Genomic DNA, 18,732 nt, shown 5'->3' on the forward strand with positions numbered 1-18,732 from the left:
TGTGGGATAGCTAATAGGCCACCGGCATGTGCATTGCTGCATCGTGCTGCGCGCGCCTTCTTGATAGCCTGCCCGCACTTCGCTTTAAAAAATAAAAAAGGACATTATTTGAGCATAATCTGAAAGGGGGAAACTGGGCGGGGCAATTGCCTGCAAATCTCGCAAGGCTAGATTCGCCGGCAACCTACAACATCCTCATAATCCATGCCAAGTTCACTTTGACAACATGAATTTGTGCCAATTAACCGATACCTATGCACAGCCTAACATGACAAACTGCCTAATAGAAAGGCTCAGCAGCCAATCATAAGGTAAACTACCCCTACTGTGCTCACCTGGATTCACCTCCCTGTAACTTGGCACAGCATAGGCATCAACAATGTTCTGGAATCCCACAGTGAAGCGGTTGGTGCGGTTGTAGGTGGGTGGGGTCTCCTTGGTCTCCATGCGGTTTAGGATGGACGGCACTGTGTTGCCACCACGATCCTGGAGGAATACGGCACGCCAAGTGTGTAATAGGATACACGAATGGCCTAACAGTTCTTCAAAAGTATGGCTGTCACAAAAGCCAATGGGGTGATGCTAGGTTGCAAGTCCCAAGTAGCGTTTGACAGGAACACCATTCCTTGTTTTCTTATTTAATGAGTAGTGGTCTAATTAGCCAAACAATGTGATAAGAACTGGCATCAGTTCTGTGAACCAACTCCTTGTCAGCCAATTTCACGAGTGCGAAAAAGATGGCACGACCCATTTCCACACCAGTGAATACAGTTCGATGCATCAAATTCTCGCTTGTCAGACATTTTGTTGTCCATCTACAGAGATCAAAGTTTTGGTGGTTGCTTACATTTCATAATGACCACAATGTGGCATAACAGGCTTTTATATAACATCTCCAGTCTGAACATATACACAAGCACACAAGAGAGACGCCTTAAATAGGACAAGAAAGAAATGTATTCCAAGCAGAGCAGGGCTTTGCATAGTGTGGTTTTCAATACATATGTAGCACCACGTAAAAGTAGACTTTGCGAGAGCCTACGAAGCAATTCCTTAGAACTCTAGTGCAATGCTCCTTTTAATGCGACAAATACCCGTTGATTCAGAAAGTCATACTTAGCAATTCAGCAGAATCGCTCTATAGCAATCCTTTTGGTCAGCGTGCACGAATTTATTCAGACCTTTAAAATAAAAAAAGACTAATGCGACACTCAAAAGCAAGACCGCATTACACAGGGGGGATGGAAAGAAACGCGAACGGCGCGGCACGCTGCTTTCATTACGCTCTGACCTTGGTGGCTATAAAAAGATGCTAGATGGTTCTTGATTGTATCATGGACAACTCTAGTGGCTTTTTATTACCATCCAGGCTACAACCGCTTGAAAATAAATGCGAAACAGCAGAGAATATAGATTCCGCATGTTCGCATTTCTTTCCATCCCCATTGTACATGATGCAAGGCAAAATTTGCACTGGTTAAGAGTAGGTCAAACCTCCGCAAGCAAGAAACCTAGGGTTTTTCTACATGTTTTTGGTATTTCCAGTACATAGGAAATTATTAAAGGACTGACAGCTCCTAAAGAGAAAAGGCTGTTTCCAACAGGCGCATCCAAGGCTGTAAGAGCGCAATGATCTTTTCCTCTGTACTAGAGTGCCCCTGGTAATTTGGGTCTTTTTTCAGTGACACATAGGCCTCACAAGACATTTTTATTAAAGCGACAAGGTGCACTGACCGTGCCTCGGTGCAGGGCCATCTGGATCTTCTCAAGGTCAGAGACGGCACACCAGCACTCGGCAATGAGGCACTTCTGTGTCACGTCCAAGTTGAACAGGTTCAGGGCATGGTAGATGGCCTTGATCTTGCGGACCTTCACGAACCAGTTCTTGATGTTCTTGGCCGCAGCCACTAGCACTCTGTGACGGTGGTCCTGTGTCTGGCCCAGCACCTACAAGACACGAAAGTGGGCAGAAGCCATTTAGAAAGAAGTTTTAATCGATTTACTAAAGGACATCACTGCAGATGCAATCGTTGAGCAATGAAATGGTTATATTGACTAATAGTTCTGGAAAAAAAGGCAAGTAAATAAGTTTTAACTGCAGCAGGAATGAGCAACCTTCAGTTCAGAGCCCTACCTGCAAGACCAAGACTGATTTTTGTGGGGAATAGCTAAAACACTCAGTATGTACAGAACAGCACTCCACTTTGCACACTCTAACCTGCTGTCATTTTTCTTTCTGTTTTAGCACTGCATACTTCATACTTCCTTGAAATACATTGTTAGCCAAGGCTTGGTGAGATCCGACACTGTAAACGTGCCCAGAATGCTACTTCAAGTGCAAGGTGCCTCAAAGCTTTTATTTTACCCTAGCAGTTAGCTAACACACCTTGTAACCAATCACATACCGTGTTGAGGTCTTCGATGCGAGTCATCACACCAATGGACATCTCGCGTCTATCTGCTGGAGTCTCGGGGCATGGGTAGAGTGTTGCACGGAACCTGCAACAACATCATGAAAACATCATGAAAGCAAATAATGAGCGAGTACAGTGCCGTCATGCCATTCTCAGACAGCTCCAACTCTGTTATACTAAAGGTGTATTCCTTGTCTCAAATACGGTGGAGCCGACACTTGACAAGATTAGCTGAAATGTGCTCAGACCTTTCCCGAATCCATGCACAGTAAGACGATCAAAGAGGTCTTGCAGAAGCTATCCAAGAAGACACCCTTATCAGTGAAGCTTGCACATAGCAGCACTCCACTGTCAGGAGCCCACATCATCCTCATATAGACAGACCTCCATACCCGATTTCAGTCCTCATAACTGCTTTTAACTCTAAGCCATCATCTAATGAGGTTTACATTATCACGGATGCAGAAAGGTAATGTCCAGTCATCTCGTACCCTTCACAAATCTTCTTGACTCGCGTCTTCAGCTGCTCTCCTTGGAAGAAGATGATGAAGACCGTCTTGTACACTTGGTCACCCTGGGATAAGCAAATATATGCGTCAAAGAAACTGTTGGTAAGAGAACATAGTACTAAGTATAGCTGACTCTATTAAATGCTCTAAATGCTCCATAGATTTTCATTAAGTCACTCGCGGGAAATCTGGCCCTGCTTTCGCTGACCAATAACGGGAGTGCACATTGTATTTTTTACAATTAGCACGGCTTCATTAAGATAATGCACGTGACTTTTAAGGACCGATTCCGTTTCACACTAGCCATGCGACAAATTTTCAGAGCAGACACATATTTCTTGCTCGTAATTATACGCAGTTTTTCCTGAACCATTCAAGACACTTTCAAGTACGTGCCTGCCATATATACGTACGAGACAGTCAGTACGGTCTTTTTGTTCACTGCATTATGCACAGTTGCTTTTATCTGTAATGTTTTGAAAATCCTTCAGTGTAACAGCCAGAGGTTAAATGAGACTTCTGCCATACAGCTAATTCACGATTGACAAATTAGCTTTGCAAACGATAGCTTCACAATCCATTGAGGTTCAAAGCCAGAAGGCCAAAGTTTAATTAAGTCCACATATGCTGATCATCATTCTCACCTTGGCCGAACATCCATACCAGAAGTTTCTGTAGCCAATATACTTTTGTATTCTAAGACAACTAGTTCACAGGAAAGCTGGTACACTGCTGCTGGAGAACAAGTCAGTGCAGTGTGAATAGACAGGACAAAGGAACACAAACAGCACAATCTCAGAATCAATCTCTGAATAAAAGGCGAACTTAAAGTGTAAAAAGCTTTCAACTCACGGTGACGGGGTCCTCCAGAGGGGTTTCGATGGCCGCCTGGCGGAGGAACACGTTCCCACGGCACACGCGCCACAGCATGCGCTCGAAGGATGGCAGCCGCTCCCGCAGCACCACACCGGCCACAAACCTGGCCGATTCAAGCACCACGACAACCACACAAACATCTATCAGCACACACAGGATCCCACACTGTCAACCAGAGCACATTTGATAAGACCTAAATTGTTGAAGAAGAACACTTATTCGAACTTAGCCCATACGTACACTAGTAAGGAGGATATGCTTTACCAACTTACATTCACATTAGAAGATATTTTTCAATGGCAGGGCCCCCTTTTGGCTTTTTAAAGATTTATACTGAAACCTCATTATAACGAACGGTTGTATATCCGTTATAACGAAGTAAATGAAGAATAGTCTTGCAGTACATACAGTGTCAGGAATATACGTTTATAAGAAATTTTCAGATATAACGAAGTTAGTTTCGTGTAAGATGCAACTTCGTTATAACGAGGTTTGAATGTATAGAATAAAGGGGTGCAGGCCTGTTAATGATTGTGCAATAGGCACTTAACTAATGGGACCTTGGGTACACATCCTACTATATATGTCAGTTGGTTTTCATCTCAAATTCAGCTATTTTTTGCTCTGAGAGACATTAAACAGTACCATACAGTACCCGAAGCACCTCACTGCACAACTGCTATTCAAGTTGGTCTCCTTGTAAATATGGGAACTGTGGGAGAGAGCCCAATCTTTGTGCTCTACAGTAGAATAAAATACGAAATGTTTTGAGCCACCGCTGCACTGCGAGTGCTCATTTGCAACAGATTGACCGCACTTACATGCAACAGTCTATGCATCGCAGCATATATGTGCCACACTGTAGAGGCAGGATGGAGAAAGATTTACAAACATCCTTTTAGACCATCCTGCTTTGGATTTTGTTAATCTGCTAAATAATGTGACTCAGGGTTTAAGGTGTCCCTGAAGTAGGTCAGCTCTGTGGGATCGCTATGCATTAACTTTGGCCATAAGCTATAGGTGACAAAGATCTGTGACCAATATCTGTAACATGACCAGGAATTGGGGTCCACTTACAATCTGGCAGCTGGTAAGGGTGACTGAAGTTTTCAAGTGTCACCACAGTTGAGAGGAGTGTGCCTAGTAGTATGTGACATGACTGCAAAAAATTTTACTTGACTTTTTCGGCAATGCAGTTAATTAAGGAAAAGCTTATAGAGGCAACTTAAGTTGCCCTAAATGCAGAAATATGTTTTTTATCTTGTAGTAGTTGTAGTGCCAATTGATACACTGCCAATGTGGACTCAATATAGTGAGTGGTTTAGAAGTTCTATTTATTTTCTTCCACCACGTCCCTAGTGTTTGGATAGAGCAGGGGCACTGACCAAGTTACTAACAACATGTTGAAAGACGCACTGGTGGCTATGTGGGGGTGTTCTCATATTGTGCAATGCACAATCTGCCACCACGGTGATCTATACCTTTCGTTACCCACCACAAGCTGCTACAACATCCAGAGTGGCCTAATGTAATAAATGCTAAAGAAAGGAAAAGTGCACCATTTTCTATGCCTAATAATTAGCACAGTATTTGCTTGAGAGAAAATTAATGGCAAATTAAAATTCATGCATAGACATGACTTCCCCTGAATGAAACCCTTGTCCATTGTTCAGTTTTCAGTGTCTCAGTGCCCTCAGCGCCTCAGTGCCCAGTGTCTCAGTGCCCAGTGTCTCAGTGCTTCTCCTGAAATTTAAGAAGCACTGAGACTTGACTTGTGCACTTCCTTTTCCTACATTTTGCTCATGCCTGCTTTATCAGCACTATGCACAGCAAGTCAAAAACTTCTTGTGCTTTTATCTTTCACGAGTCGATTCTTCGCTGCAGCAAGTTAATGAAAGCTTTAAAGAGGCCCTGCAACACTTTTGCAAATGATCATCGAATGATATCACTATCACAGCTTACAGCCATACAAATTGCTTGCCACAAAAATTTTATAAATCCATCAAGTATCAGCGAAGTTGCAGGAATATGCTGCATGCTCCAAGCACTAAGGTAGAAGGGTGGGCGAGTTGGAATTGATGCATATTGTAAAAAATCAGCGCAAACAAGATGAAACACAAGAATAGAAGGACACAGTACGAGCACTATCTAACAATTGAAGTTTAATGAAACAAAAATGAACACGACGAAAACCAACACATGCGTGCGCAGAAAAATTAGGTGACGTCAAAGAAAGATTCCAAGGTACGCAAGCTCAACCATTTCTTTGATGTCATCTAAATTTTTTGCATAAGCATGTGTTGGTTTTCATCGTGTTCATTTTTGTTTCATTAAACTTCAATTGTTAGATAGTGCTCGTACTGTGTCCTTCCATTCTTGTGTTCCGTCTTGTTTGAGCTGATTTTTTACAATATGCTCCAAGCACCTACATGAACATAGGAGAAAAAACAAGCAGACAACCGTTCATTGAGACTGGAAGCACTAAGATAGTTCTTTTTTGGTGTTTCTGATGTGAGAAACGTATGTTTTTATTTATTGAACTCAAAACAAACAATGTAAATATTACTGAGGATGATTTCGCAATCATGAAATCAGCCAATGACTCTGTCTATTCCTAGGACTATGTAGTTGGTTCCTTCGACTATGCATGTAGTTAGTCAAGAGAAGAGAGAGTGATATCCGAAGCATTTTTTTTAATGAAACTGCACATTTTGTGCTGCGTGCAGTGTAAAATCTGGCTTGCGTGTTCGCAGGAGCTTTGACAACTGATCCGCAGCATTTTCCGACTATGTTAAAAAATGTTGCAGGGCCCCTTAAGTGTGGTGAATCCTTTAAAATGGGCAGCAGACTGTTACATCCTACAAACACATGTTGTACACCTGTTAGCATAGGTAACTCACTACCTGTCAAACACCATGCCTCGGACATTCCAATTCACCATGGCCTTTGCAGGATGTAGCTCATTTGAGGCAAACCTACCTTACAGAGCAGTAGCATACAAAGCCACTGTCAATAAAAGAAGGACCACACAAATCATGCGTGCAGTCCCGCAGATAGTGCAGTGCTGCATATGTGCTGGCAGGGGGCAGTCAGAGGTGCAGTGTGCGAGATACAGAGCATGCCACTACATCCAGTCTGATAGATCCTGACGAACAAAACCAAACCCCCCTACACAGCCTGCGTGGAACAACCATTGTCATGCAGGCAGAATGGCATAATACAAAAAAGCGGGCTGTGCGGCATCTTGCGGTGAGAAGAAAGAAGAAAAAAGAAAAAAAGACTCCTTAAAAATGTGACCTTTTAGAAAACTCCACTGCTACGCATCTATCGGATGCTCCATCTAAAAGTGCACATCACAAGATTACCCTGAAGTGATAAAATTCTTGCCACACTTGGTTTCTATTTCCGCTTCATTAACAAACCCTAACACCAGTACCACAATCAGCTGCTACCCTGTTATACCCCTAACCTCCCTGCGTCCGTCCCTTATTTCACTTCCCGTCCCCACCTACTTCCTTACTGAAGATGTGTGATAGCAAATTACGCGTACAAGAAATTGTATTAAGCAAAGCACTTGCCACCCTGATGAACGCAAGTCCTATTGTTGAAGTTGTGGCTGTGATGGCATTCCTTGCTCGTCGGCCTCTCATCACTTCAGGCCTCCGTCTTTCCTTACTTTTGTCTGGTCAATATCGCCTTGAAGATTCAAAACCTATTGCATGCAGCTGCATATTGCATGCTGGAACTGCAGGTACTCCTTGTTTTGCCTCGAAAAACACGGATAAGAATATTGAAACATTTCCATGTATCCTGAAGCTGTACGTTCCTTCATTGATTGACAGTGCTTAAATTTTAATAGTGACGTTTGAGAGGGTTATTTACATAACCGATTGATTTTCATGCCCTTAAGCTACACTTCGGTAAAGAAATAAGCCTTGGTACGAGAAGGCTGTAGTTCAAATGGCTATCTGAAGAATATTATTTAAAATCAGTTTCCTAAGCAAGTATAAGAACACAATGATTGGGTCATGTATGTGATAAGATTGAACAAGACAGTTTCCAGCAAATCAAGTTTTGCACTCCGTGTTGGAGCCAGTGTAAGAAACACTCTTGAATAAAGGGTAACAACAATCATGAAACAGAGTGTTTGGCTCTCCTTCGTACTTGTCCATTGTGCAGCCCCTAACCATGCATGTTAACCAACTTCTTCTGAAGTGTGCTGCAGTTCATTCAATCTTGTTTTCTTTTTTTTTATGCTTATGTTCCTGCATTCTTAGACTAGCATAATAACAATGTCACTCACAAACCAGACCTGCTTCAAGCATTGTTGTCTTCCAATATTTTTTAGGCCCCACCAAATTTTAGTGCTTTGCAGAACAAGAGAAATAAGTCAACCTAACAAGCAGAGGACTGTAACTGATCGTGCCAGGCAGTTTTGAGCCGGCAAGTGAAGTATGCCCGAGGGCCGTGCAAACGGGTGAAACTGGGAAGACCTGTTTTCAAGTCCAGACCTTGATGTGATGTTTTCACATAAAAAAAAAGGAAAGAAAAAGCTAATGTGACTGCCAGAAAAAAAGTGCTTGTGCATTATGCCAGTGTGCAACGACATGTGAAATAAAGCTGCTGTGGTACACGAGAATCTATGTGCCATGACATATCCCCAACTATGTAGACAAGCATCAACCAGCACCCTAAGCTGGGGTTCACTAGTGTGCACCAGAAAAGCTCGGTACCAGCACCAAAGCTCAAGAAGCTAGATGTCTACACAGTAGACAGAAGAGGATGTGACCTACCCAAGTTGCATGGACGAAGATGCTGTCATATCACTAGGCACCAATTGGAGATGCATGTGCTCTAACTCCCCGGTCCGAGCATGCGATTGCTGCATTGGTGCCAATCCGGCAGACACAGACATGAGGTACACTGTTTCATCACGACAACCTCGATGACAGAGGGAGGGGATAGGAAGGGTGTAATGTTGCAGCAAAACATGAAAACCGACAGACCATGCCACAACACAGCAAGGAGGATACGAGACACAGAGGGAAAGAAAGGGGTGCTCGAGGAAGGTGACGGACAACAATGATGCTACGAGTCTGAGACAATGGTCCAACAGCGGACCACGTTAGTAAGAAGAAATACTGGAGAGTCTTGAACACAAGTCTGTTTTCAGAGCAGCGAGGTTTCCAGTGGCTGTTGAGCCCACACACACCATTGTACTAAAAGAGTCTTGCGCACAGAACCGTTTGAGCACTCTCCAAGTGCCGTAACAATCTAACGAGACAGCATCGGAAAATTGTGTTCAGCGAGTCTGCTGTTCACAGTGACACCGTTCTGTGCTTCCTAGGTTGAGAGAGTACAAGGAATGGGCCGCACCCCATGAAAAAAAAAAGACGTTCAGCTGGATGAGAGGCCATTTCCCCCACTTCCATTTTGCACATTCAAATGATTTTTTGTGATGCGAGTAAAATGTTACAGCGCATAGAGTAAGAAAATACAGCAAATTGTTACTGTACAGTTTATGTCCACCCGGTAGGTGCACCATAACTACAGGGACACAAAATCAAGACTGTCTAAAACAATGCATTGCCTTCAATGTTTCATTAGTAAAACACAAAGCAAAGGCCAAACAACCGCTCACCTAAACTGGCACTATAACAAACTACCAAAACAACTAGGCTATATCTGGCACATTTCAGATCGTACACAGCCTCAATGATGAACACGACTCGCACACTAGTGAAACGAAACGAAAAAACGTAGTGTTAATGGGGCAAATGCAAATGGACTGTGTTGAATACGTGCAATAATGTTAGGTAGCTTCACTTGTTTAGCATATCATTACTCAGCCAGCAAACTGCACAAGGGAAATTAAGGGGGTTAGATGCCATGCCGCAGGGCTGGCCATGCAACGTCACTCTTGGTCCACAGGCTGGCATTCACTGTGTGGTACTATCTCAATGTGCTGTACACATGAAGCACGTCGACGAAGGTTTATAGCGCAATAAAACAATAGTCAACAGATAAGACGAAAGGCACCTTTTACTCTGCCTTGGGTAATCACACTATCCGCAGTCATCACATGCCATGCATGCAGCTGAGAGTTGCAATATGATTAAAAACTCAAGAACAAACAAGGCATGTGCACGCTAGCTACGTTTGGAGATGCAGCATGATCCATGCATGGCATGCGTGGTGCATGCTCATTTTGTGCATAGCTAACACCTATCTTACATCCTTTCCATCTGTTATCTAGTGCTATAAAACTAGCTATGAAGTAACCAACTGCTTAAGACAGCAGCCTTTGCCATAAAATGAAAAAAGAATTACTACTTCAAGACATAGCCTTCGCAACAGGCTGATTTCACTAACTTTCACCCCACTAATACAGCAAGGGCTACTGATGGGCATTTTCAGTAGAAATATAGATTGCAAATATGTAATCGATGCACTTTACTCTGAAATATGAAATTATTTTGTTCAGCATTGTCCCTGCCACTGTAGAAGAAACTTTGAAATCATTCCACAGGCGTATCGTACCAGAAAGAAAGTATAAAAAGTAAGAACGGCTGTGTGTCTGTAGTCTCAGCACTTTATTCTACGACAAGCTTAGAGGCAGTTGCCAATAAGACTACTGCTATCTTTGTGACAGCAGAGGCTTGAAAAAGTGATCATCCTACCAACCAATAGAAGACTTGGCTAGTAGTGGTTAGCATGTATTCAGCAAGCATCCATCCTATGCAGATACAATGCTTGAAGTTTGCACAGGCAAGCAATGTTACTCAAGTCAGTACAAATGCTAGAGCAGCTCCTGAATTTATGTATGAATTGGCAGGGCAAGCTACTCTTATGCTTTGCCTGATAGGCAGCTAGGCCCACATATGATTTTTGGAAATTATGATTAGCGTAACACGTCAAGGCAGTTAAGTGTTCCCAAAGATGAGGTAACAGTGAAAGCCTCTTTTCAATTGTAAACCTTGGAAAGTTTAACAGTGCATTTGTACTATTGAGCTAGAGAAAAGCTGTACCAGTTGTACAATAATGTCAAAACAGCAAAACAGCTTAGTTATATATATTTTTAGTTTACAGCAGCTTCTGTAGTTAACAATAAAACAAGTCAATACACGAAAGCTTTCCTTTTTACTTTAGTGCTGCAGTTTCCTGCTATGACCACTTGCTTCTCTTGGTTAGGTTGCACTCTACAGCCTGCATCTCTCCGAATAGCACATCGATGCGATGCGAGGTACAGTGTACGCTTAAAATAAGTTTTACTTGCTCCTCATACCTTGCAGTGGGCAAAACATTTTCGTCGCTTAACATAATGACATTAAATTCACTAAAGAGCATCCCATCTCGTGTGGAGCTACAATATGGGAATTGCGGGCAAATGATGAAATGCTATCTGGCTTTTCTGTGTCTGCCATTACAAAATTCCTTTTTCTCTGGACATAAAAAGAAAGAACATTGTAACTCAGTATGCATGTTAAGATTGTTTCGTCTTATTCTCCCCCTGCGCTGTGGTGCTGAGTACGCTTAATTTCCTTTAACCCATTGTACTGCACACATCTTTTTGTCTATAAATGCTGGATACACCCACGCAGCAGACAATTTATGGCACACACCTTCTCGTCCAACAGGGGTAGTAGAAACAGTGACAGTAGGAAGTTTTAGTAGCAAACGATTATTACTACTGTTGTCTATAGCACACCGTAAATAACCAGCCCCATTCAAAATGGGTGACGCAGTGTTCATAACAAGTAAGTCGCAATGAAAATTGTGCTGTTAAACATAACGGAGGCAAGAGGTTCAAATCCGACATTTGACAGACATCAACCGCGCTCAGTGCACAACACTGAAAGAAATTTTAAGAGTAAGCACTACAACAAAGATGCACATGTAAAGGTACGTGAATATGCTCAATTTACAAAACAGGCTATTGTAAATGCAGTTTAGCACAGCTGAGAAGGATGCAAGCAAAGCAAAACACTTATCTGTTATGGCTGAATGTGCCAAGATTTTCCAAGGCAATGCAGCTAGCTAGAGTGCGAGTCTTGCAAGTGCTATGTCCGGGTTAAGTTACAAACCATCCACATTCCATTTCTGCATATTTAGTACAGAACAAAAAAAAAGTTTCTGCGATAAAAATGTGAAACGAGTACGAGTACGCTTGAATGATGCGCTGAAGATCACATGCAGTTCGGTTGAGATTGAGCAGGTAGTACTGCTGGCACTATTACCAGTACTATTAGTTGGCAGTTCATGCACTTTGTAGGCTACTGATGCAGTAGTTCAATAACAGGATTTATTGCATCAAAACTTCACAACTAGCCACGACACGCGCTGCAGTGCAGGGTTTCACATTAGTTTTGACACCTTAGGACTCTGATGTAGTAATGATACTAACACTGTATAACATTCTCAACAGTGTTGACCCTAAAATATGTGGATAGGTGAAAACAAGTGCCTTTGCAACACCACAATGCAAATAAGATGTAAAAACTGAAGAGGGGATAGGTTAAAATCCCCTAATACTATTCCACTTTGAAGACTGCAGCGCTTCCTCCCATTGACTCATTTTTGTGCAATCTTTCTTTTGTTTTTCAGTCATGAAGCTCTATCGAGAGCTCAAGTCCAGAGGCTTCTGCGGTACAGACAGGTACACTAGATGCAACCACCTCACTGCTAGCAAGCAATGCCAAGATGAAGCTAAGCACTGTGAACAATGCACCATGCTTTTTAAGCCCTGCACAAATGAGTAATGCTGCAAGAGTGTCCGTTGCTGTGCCTCTCCTTTCCTCAGCTGTGCCTGCGTGCAATGTGACGCAAGCCTCGATGTTAGCTCACCCGAGCCTGAGGGCCTGTCCGCCAGCCCTGAGGCCCTCGTCTCCCAGCAGCATGACGTGCTCTTCCTGGGCGCTCGGGTCGTGCATCTGTGCACGGTGATGAAATCCCGCCTGGTGTGACAAACGCACTCGCATTGTACGCACAAGCCTGCTCTTCTGTCCCCTTGGCCCATTGAAGGAACAGGGAGGTTTGGGTGGGGGAAAGGAGTGTAGAGGGAAAGGGTACTAACAGGGCAGGAAAATGCTGAAAATCAAAGGCTTGCCCATTCCTCGTCATCTCACGATTACTTGGCAAAACAAGATGAGTGATAGCACGTTCAGAGAGCCGTACGTTTACAGTCAGCTTTTAAATTGTCATCGAATTTTGGTACATAAGCATTTTTACTCCCTATCACTGTCTCAACACAGTCAGAGCAGCAAAATACTTCATGTTCAGCTCTCTGTACGACTCAAACGCTTCATGTCACAGTGCAAGCAGACCCCTCTAAGCTAACAATAGTCTTTATACATAGCCATTCTATAAGTTTTTATAAGTGCTATGCCAGCTGCTGAAAAAAAATTTAATCCTGCAGCCTAATCAATTTACCAGACACTCCCCTATCGTAGGAAATAAGCATCTTAGAACGACACCTAGCTACAACACCTGAGCAGGCATGACATACCAGACATCCGGGGGCATTAAAGCACACACTTTTAAAAGAACCAGCCAGCCAAGAACACACTGTCTTGCAATTCACATAGGGGGGGGGGGGTACGGTATGACAAGGGGGCAAGCAGCTAAGTCCATACATCATCAGCAGCACGTGTCATGACCTTGAGGACTTTCTTGCTTTCTTTGAATGCGTGGCTCACTTTCAATGTGGTCACGAGGGCAATAGTGTACAACTTGGTGTGAGCACGTCACGACACACCATGACAGCCATGGTAACTACACAGCTCAAGACACTCAATTCCGCCAATGGCAGTGTCCGTGTGCTTTTGGGTATATGATGCAGTTGATGTTGGGTACATGGCATCATTTGCCGAGAGAAGAAAGAGCGATTTCTAGCTGACATTGAAATTTAATTGTACTTTCCATGCCACTTCAGTGCTATTTTTGGCTCACATGGTCACAGGAGCCTCGAATACAAATCTGTAGCATTTTCTGACCATGTTCAAAAGGTGTTGCAAGGCCCCTTTAACTTTTAATGTTGATTAATGTTGAGTGTATTATATGTCTTAATGTTGAGTGTATTCTGCTTAGTGAGATAATACAGCTACCCTTAAGTTGAATTTACCATATCTGTCTGTTTAAAAGGTAATTAAATCCCATTTGTATTCAGACACATCAGCATAACAAATGAACTTATGCTACAAAGAGCTATGTATAATATGAAAGCACAAGAGCAATCAATGACAGCCCTAAACAATTCAAGCATAATGACCTTCTGAAGTCAAGGGTCTTAGGTAAGTGGTGCCAAGTGCTTGCGAGTTTTGGACTGAAAACACTTCCTTGCATTTGCTTTCATTGCTCTGCAAGCAGCAGTCTACAATGTCTACAGCAAAAGTCAATGTGAAAAGAGAAAGCATTGTCTGGGCTGGTCTGGTCCAATAGCTGCATAATATCCAAATTTCATTGCAACAAGTGCACGTAATGCTTAAACACTCCCCACATAGCATACCAAATGTTAAGCAGCTCAACAAAGCTAAACATAAATTAATGTCGCATAGGCGTCAACTTATAGGATTGATAACGCTGATTACTCGAATGTACCAGTACACTTTAATGTAAACCACACTTCACAAGTTTATCTGAAGAATGGGCAAGCCTTAGTAAAGAAAGGAAGGAATAATAAAAGACAAAAAATTTGTGAAAGCCATGCAGGTATCAACATAGATGCATCATGCCTTACGAAATGTGCTATGCAAATATGGATTATAAAGTATAAATACATGCAAGAGTAAGTGCTCTGTGAACCATGCATGAAACCACAAATAATAGAAGACAAAAAAAATATATATTCCAGGAGGAACTGTGCTTACACCAGCACATCAATGCACCTTTCTTGCCTTGTGCTCCAGATTATAGCTTGTAAAGAGTAAGTGACGTAGCTATGTTGTAAATTCGGAAAAGTACTGCATAGTGTTACAATATCTGGTGACTTTTGCTTCAAGGCTGTAAAATGTTGAGGCGCAGCTATTACAGAGACAAAAGCACTTCCATCTAGCTAGTGTTTCTACACAAAAGACGTTACTTGTCATAAAGTTAGAATACAGAACTTCACAAGCAATGATCGATAGAGGCGGAGTGGCTAAGTATGTATACAACCATTTCACGTGTACAACAGTCAACCTAACAGATTACAAGGCCTAAAGAAAATATATAAATTTCCAAGCAGTTTGTAATTGTAACACCATTGATGACATTAACATAACTCCTTTCTACACACATTTAAACACATTTACATTGTTTATTTGTTTCAGTTTGTAGATATAGTTGGAATGTACTCCCTTGCTTTACTCTTTCCTTGCCATTACATGACTTCAGTGAAAAAATTTTGGACTGTGCTGCCTGTGTTCTTGGTTTATTTGAACATTTGTAAGGCTATTTGATGCATTGTTTTTATAATGTGTTCAATGCCATGTCTCACATTGTTTTACACGCACTACAACTTTCTTGATATTTGTTTCCCTTTCCACTCCTGCTGTAGCCCAATGGGGCTGCACTGCGTAAAAATTATTTAATAAATAATCAGTATGTTGTCTGCATATGCGAGTTAAGCACTGGAAATCCAAACACCAAACGTTTTTCCAGATCTTGTGGTCCAAGAAAATTTGCAATGAACAGAACTCTAAAATGTGCGCACCGAGCGATGTTAAAAGGGCGCTGCACCAGTAAATTACAGCAAAAGCGTAAGTGTGATAAAAGACAGAGGGAGCAAGAAAAAGTGCAATGGAGCTCGCAGTGTAAAGTACAGGGTTAGTGTGGTAATGAAATGTTAGGCTTGGAGAACAGCACAGAAAAGCTCTCTTGGTGCTGGAAAACTGTAACGCAAACCAAGAGGGCCATGATTTCTACTAGAAGAGGGGAGAGGGTGGGTGAGGGCCCAAGTTCGGCTGTAATCTTCAGCCGTGTTGGTGGCCTGTGATATTCGTGCGAAGATGCGTGATCACCTCCTTGTCAAAGCAACAGATCTTGCAACATAGTGCCCCTAATGCCATTCGCAAAGCACCAAGTTTCGACAAGGATGCACCCAGGCAGCTTATCCCACTTCTGCACAATGAATAGGCCACAGCTACGTAGGCCAGCACAATTCTAATGCACTACCATATGTTTCAGCAAATGCATACTGTAGTTAACAAGACAGTAAAGCAGCTACACAAATATTTGCACGAAAATGCACCACCAGAGAGACCCACTACGCAATGGGCGTTGCTTTGAAAGGTTGGTGAACTCATTTCTACGATCACAACAACTAGATAATCTAAAAGTCCATTAGAATGTTTTGGTTGCTTACTTATGATTGTATCCACCGTTACTACGAAACATCAGATTCTCCCAGATGTGAACACCGTGTCACTAAAAAGCAATCTCTCTGCTGCACGGAATTATTTAAAGCATTTGCTAAAACATCGGAGAGGGTGTTGATCATTAAAACGTCTAAGGTAAGCACAAGGCAAGTGCATGCAACGCATAGATGCCGCAGCTTATCAGACGTCCACGATTACAGCACTGGGCTCTGCAAACAAGCTCGGTGCTTTCCCCGAGAAATGCCACACCGGATGACTCCTCTGCTTTGAAAACAGCCATATGGGATGACAGCACATGCATGCTTTCCACAGGTTCAAGAAAAGGAGCTACACTAGGAGGCTCCTGAACAGCATCAAGTCAAACTAACTGTACTACATGCTTTCTATCCATGAGTATGTGCAGAGTTCAGTCTGTTTGCAACATCATAGCGTACACTTAAGGACAACACAACAACTTTGTTTTTAATTTTGTGCTTAGCAGGCACTGAACAATGATGGGAAATGGCCACAGGTGGCATCAGGCACCAATGCCAAGAGCCTGAACTGGTCATAGTACAAGTGTGCTGTGTGGGTCGAAGCCAAACCAAAGGACAAAAGAACGGTCAATTTCTGGGAATATTCATTAATTACAGAAAGAATAGCAGCCTGCCAAAACCAGGACAATCCTGTCCTATCTGTCTGCATTTACGCATACTACATGCGCTAACATGCACGTGTTTACACCCAGACTGCTTGTGTGCATACTGTTCTGGTTCTGTTGCACTGAAATCCTCTCTGCGGATACGAAACACCTCATGAAAATCAGGGTGTTGGTCAATGCGTTAGTTCTGTAAAGGCAATCTGGTGTAACTCAAGAGACATAGCATTAGGTGTCTTTCATGCGCCAAGGATGTTGGTCCCCAACACATTTGCTCCAATGTCCACAGAGGCTCGGCTTTAATCAAAGGTAAAACTCTGCACATAATCAGACTCGCACGGCAAAAACCTATCCACAATGCACTTTACTGGTTTTGATACACCAGAACAGTGATCTGCACTGTCATGCAACACATCGATCCACAAATGCAATTTTTGCTACTGGGGCAGTGCGCATGCAAAACACCCCCAACCTGTCCCGCTCCCAATTCGTCTGCACGGCATCTCTTGGCCACCATGTGTGAGGATTGCTCCCAGTGTTTTTTCTTTATTTCAAGATTGTGAAAAGGGACTCCCACATCATAGCAGAGGACAGAGCCAGAGACAGAAAAGCAGGTTAGTTGCAGACACGAGCAAGACAAGAAAGAGAGAAGACGGGGGAACCATGATAACAAAGCACCAAGAGAGAGATCACTGAACCATTAAGAGGGGGGTAAGGGAAATTTCAGTTTCACAATGTCTCAAACAAACACAGTTGTGAGCAACCAGCAACTTTAAAAACAACTTCAGGTACAGTAAACCAATGTCCTAGTCTTCCTCATTAACATATAGTGCCAACAGGCTGTATGAGATTCACTGCTTTGATTAGTAAATAGGCCGAAGTGACAAAGAAAAAAGGGTACACAGCACTTCTCCTGTAATGGCCAAAGCCAAACCAACTTCTTGAGTGTGAAAGGGATTATGGTGTCCCCACCAGCAAACAAGAAATAAAAACGTAGCAACTGCGCCCACATTTAAATTTTGGTTCGAGTTTCGCCACTCGCCTAAAGTTGCTGCATGCTCCACAAGGTTTACTAAGATAAATACCGTGAAGGGAGATGGAAATTTATGTAATAGTCAAGTCCTGGCTAATGAGCAGTCCACCTCCTCCTTTAATTTGTCTATTTTGCATGTGGCTTCGCTTGCATTAAAGCCCAAAATCCAGCAACATCAGAAGCCAATATGTGCCATATATATGAGTATTTTTCTCCTCCATTGTGAGAGTACTCTAGCAATGTTCACTAAGACAGCATACACTAACTGTTTTTGGATTGGCTGTTAGCAGTAATTTAGAAAGCGATTTACCAAAAATAAGCACAATCAACTTCGTAGTGATAATTCTAAATTTCACAAGGGGGCAACAAGTTTTCGTAGATCACTGTTCACCTTGTCATGCATAATGTATCACATGCAAACAGAGAAAATGGAACCCTAAAATTCAGATTTGAGCATTAATACCTTCCTGCTCAAGTAATGTCCTTGTTTACAAATGTACTCTCTGTGGGCGCAAATGTGAAACTGAACAAGTTTAAGTTGGCCCTGATGGAAATCTGTGGTTACCCACTATATGGTTAACCCACAACCTAAATTGGCCTTGATATGAATCCATGGTTGAACATTATATGGTGGATCCACTACCTACTCCGACTCAATTCAGTGTACCGATCTCACACATTAATCACTGTTACAACATGCCAATTAAGCTAAGAGATTGTGATAATCTTGAGAAATGACAAAGCATTTTACCATCGTGAAAACTGCACTATGCGCTACAAAATACGTGTATTGACATATGCATGCACTGCTTCATCTAGGTGTGTTTTTTTAATACTTGATACAGTTTTTGAAATGCACCAACTGGCCCTGTCATTCGCTCTGCCAACTGAAATTTCTTGTGCGTGCCTA

At 42.5% G+C, this 18,732-nt stretch overlaps 1 protein-coding gene across 3 annotated transcripts in view; it reads right to left on the reverse strand.

Annotated features, from left to right (window-relative positions):
* Positions 1–18,732, reverse strand: part of LOC119394178 (V-type proton ATPase 116 kDa subunit a 1) — a 53,503-nt gene that overhangs the window by 29,751 nt on the left and 5,020 nt on the right. Inside the window, exons 5-10 of one of the 3 annotated variants that reach the window (XM_037661440.2) lie at positions 12,644–12,729; positions 3,776–3,902; positions 2,906–2,988; positions 2,406–2,499; positions 1,735–1,947; positions 336–486 (exon numbers count right to left, since the gene is read on the reverse strand). In XM_037661440.2, coding sequence (XP_037517368.1) covers positions 336–486; positions 1,735–1,947; positions 2,406–2,499; positions 2,906–2,988; positions 3,776–3,902; positions 12,644–12,729 — 754 coding nt within the window. Of the gene's footprint in view, positions 1–335; positions 487–1,734; positions 1,948–2,405; positions 2,500–2,905; positions 2,989–3,775; positions 3,903–8,592; positions 8,682–12,643; positions 12,754–18,732 lie in introns of all 3 variants that reach the window. The other 2 variants (XM_037661438.2, XM_037661439.2) reach the window with 2 other exon arrangements.

Source organism: Rhipicephalus sanguineus, chromosome 5 (assembly GCF_013339695.2).
Source record: "Rhipicephalus sanguineus isolate Rsan-2018 chromosome 5, BIME_Rsan_1.4, whole genome shotgun sequence".
In the NCBI taxonomy this organism is placed as follows: domain Eukaryota; kingdom Metazoa; phylum Arthropoda; class Arachnida; order Ixodida; family Ixodidae; genus Rhipicephalus; species Rhipicephalus sanguineus.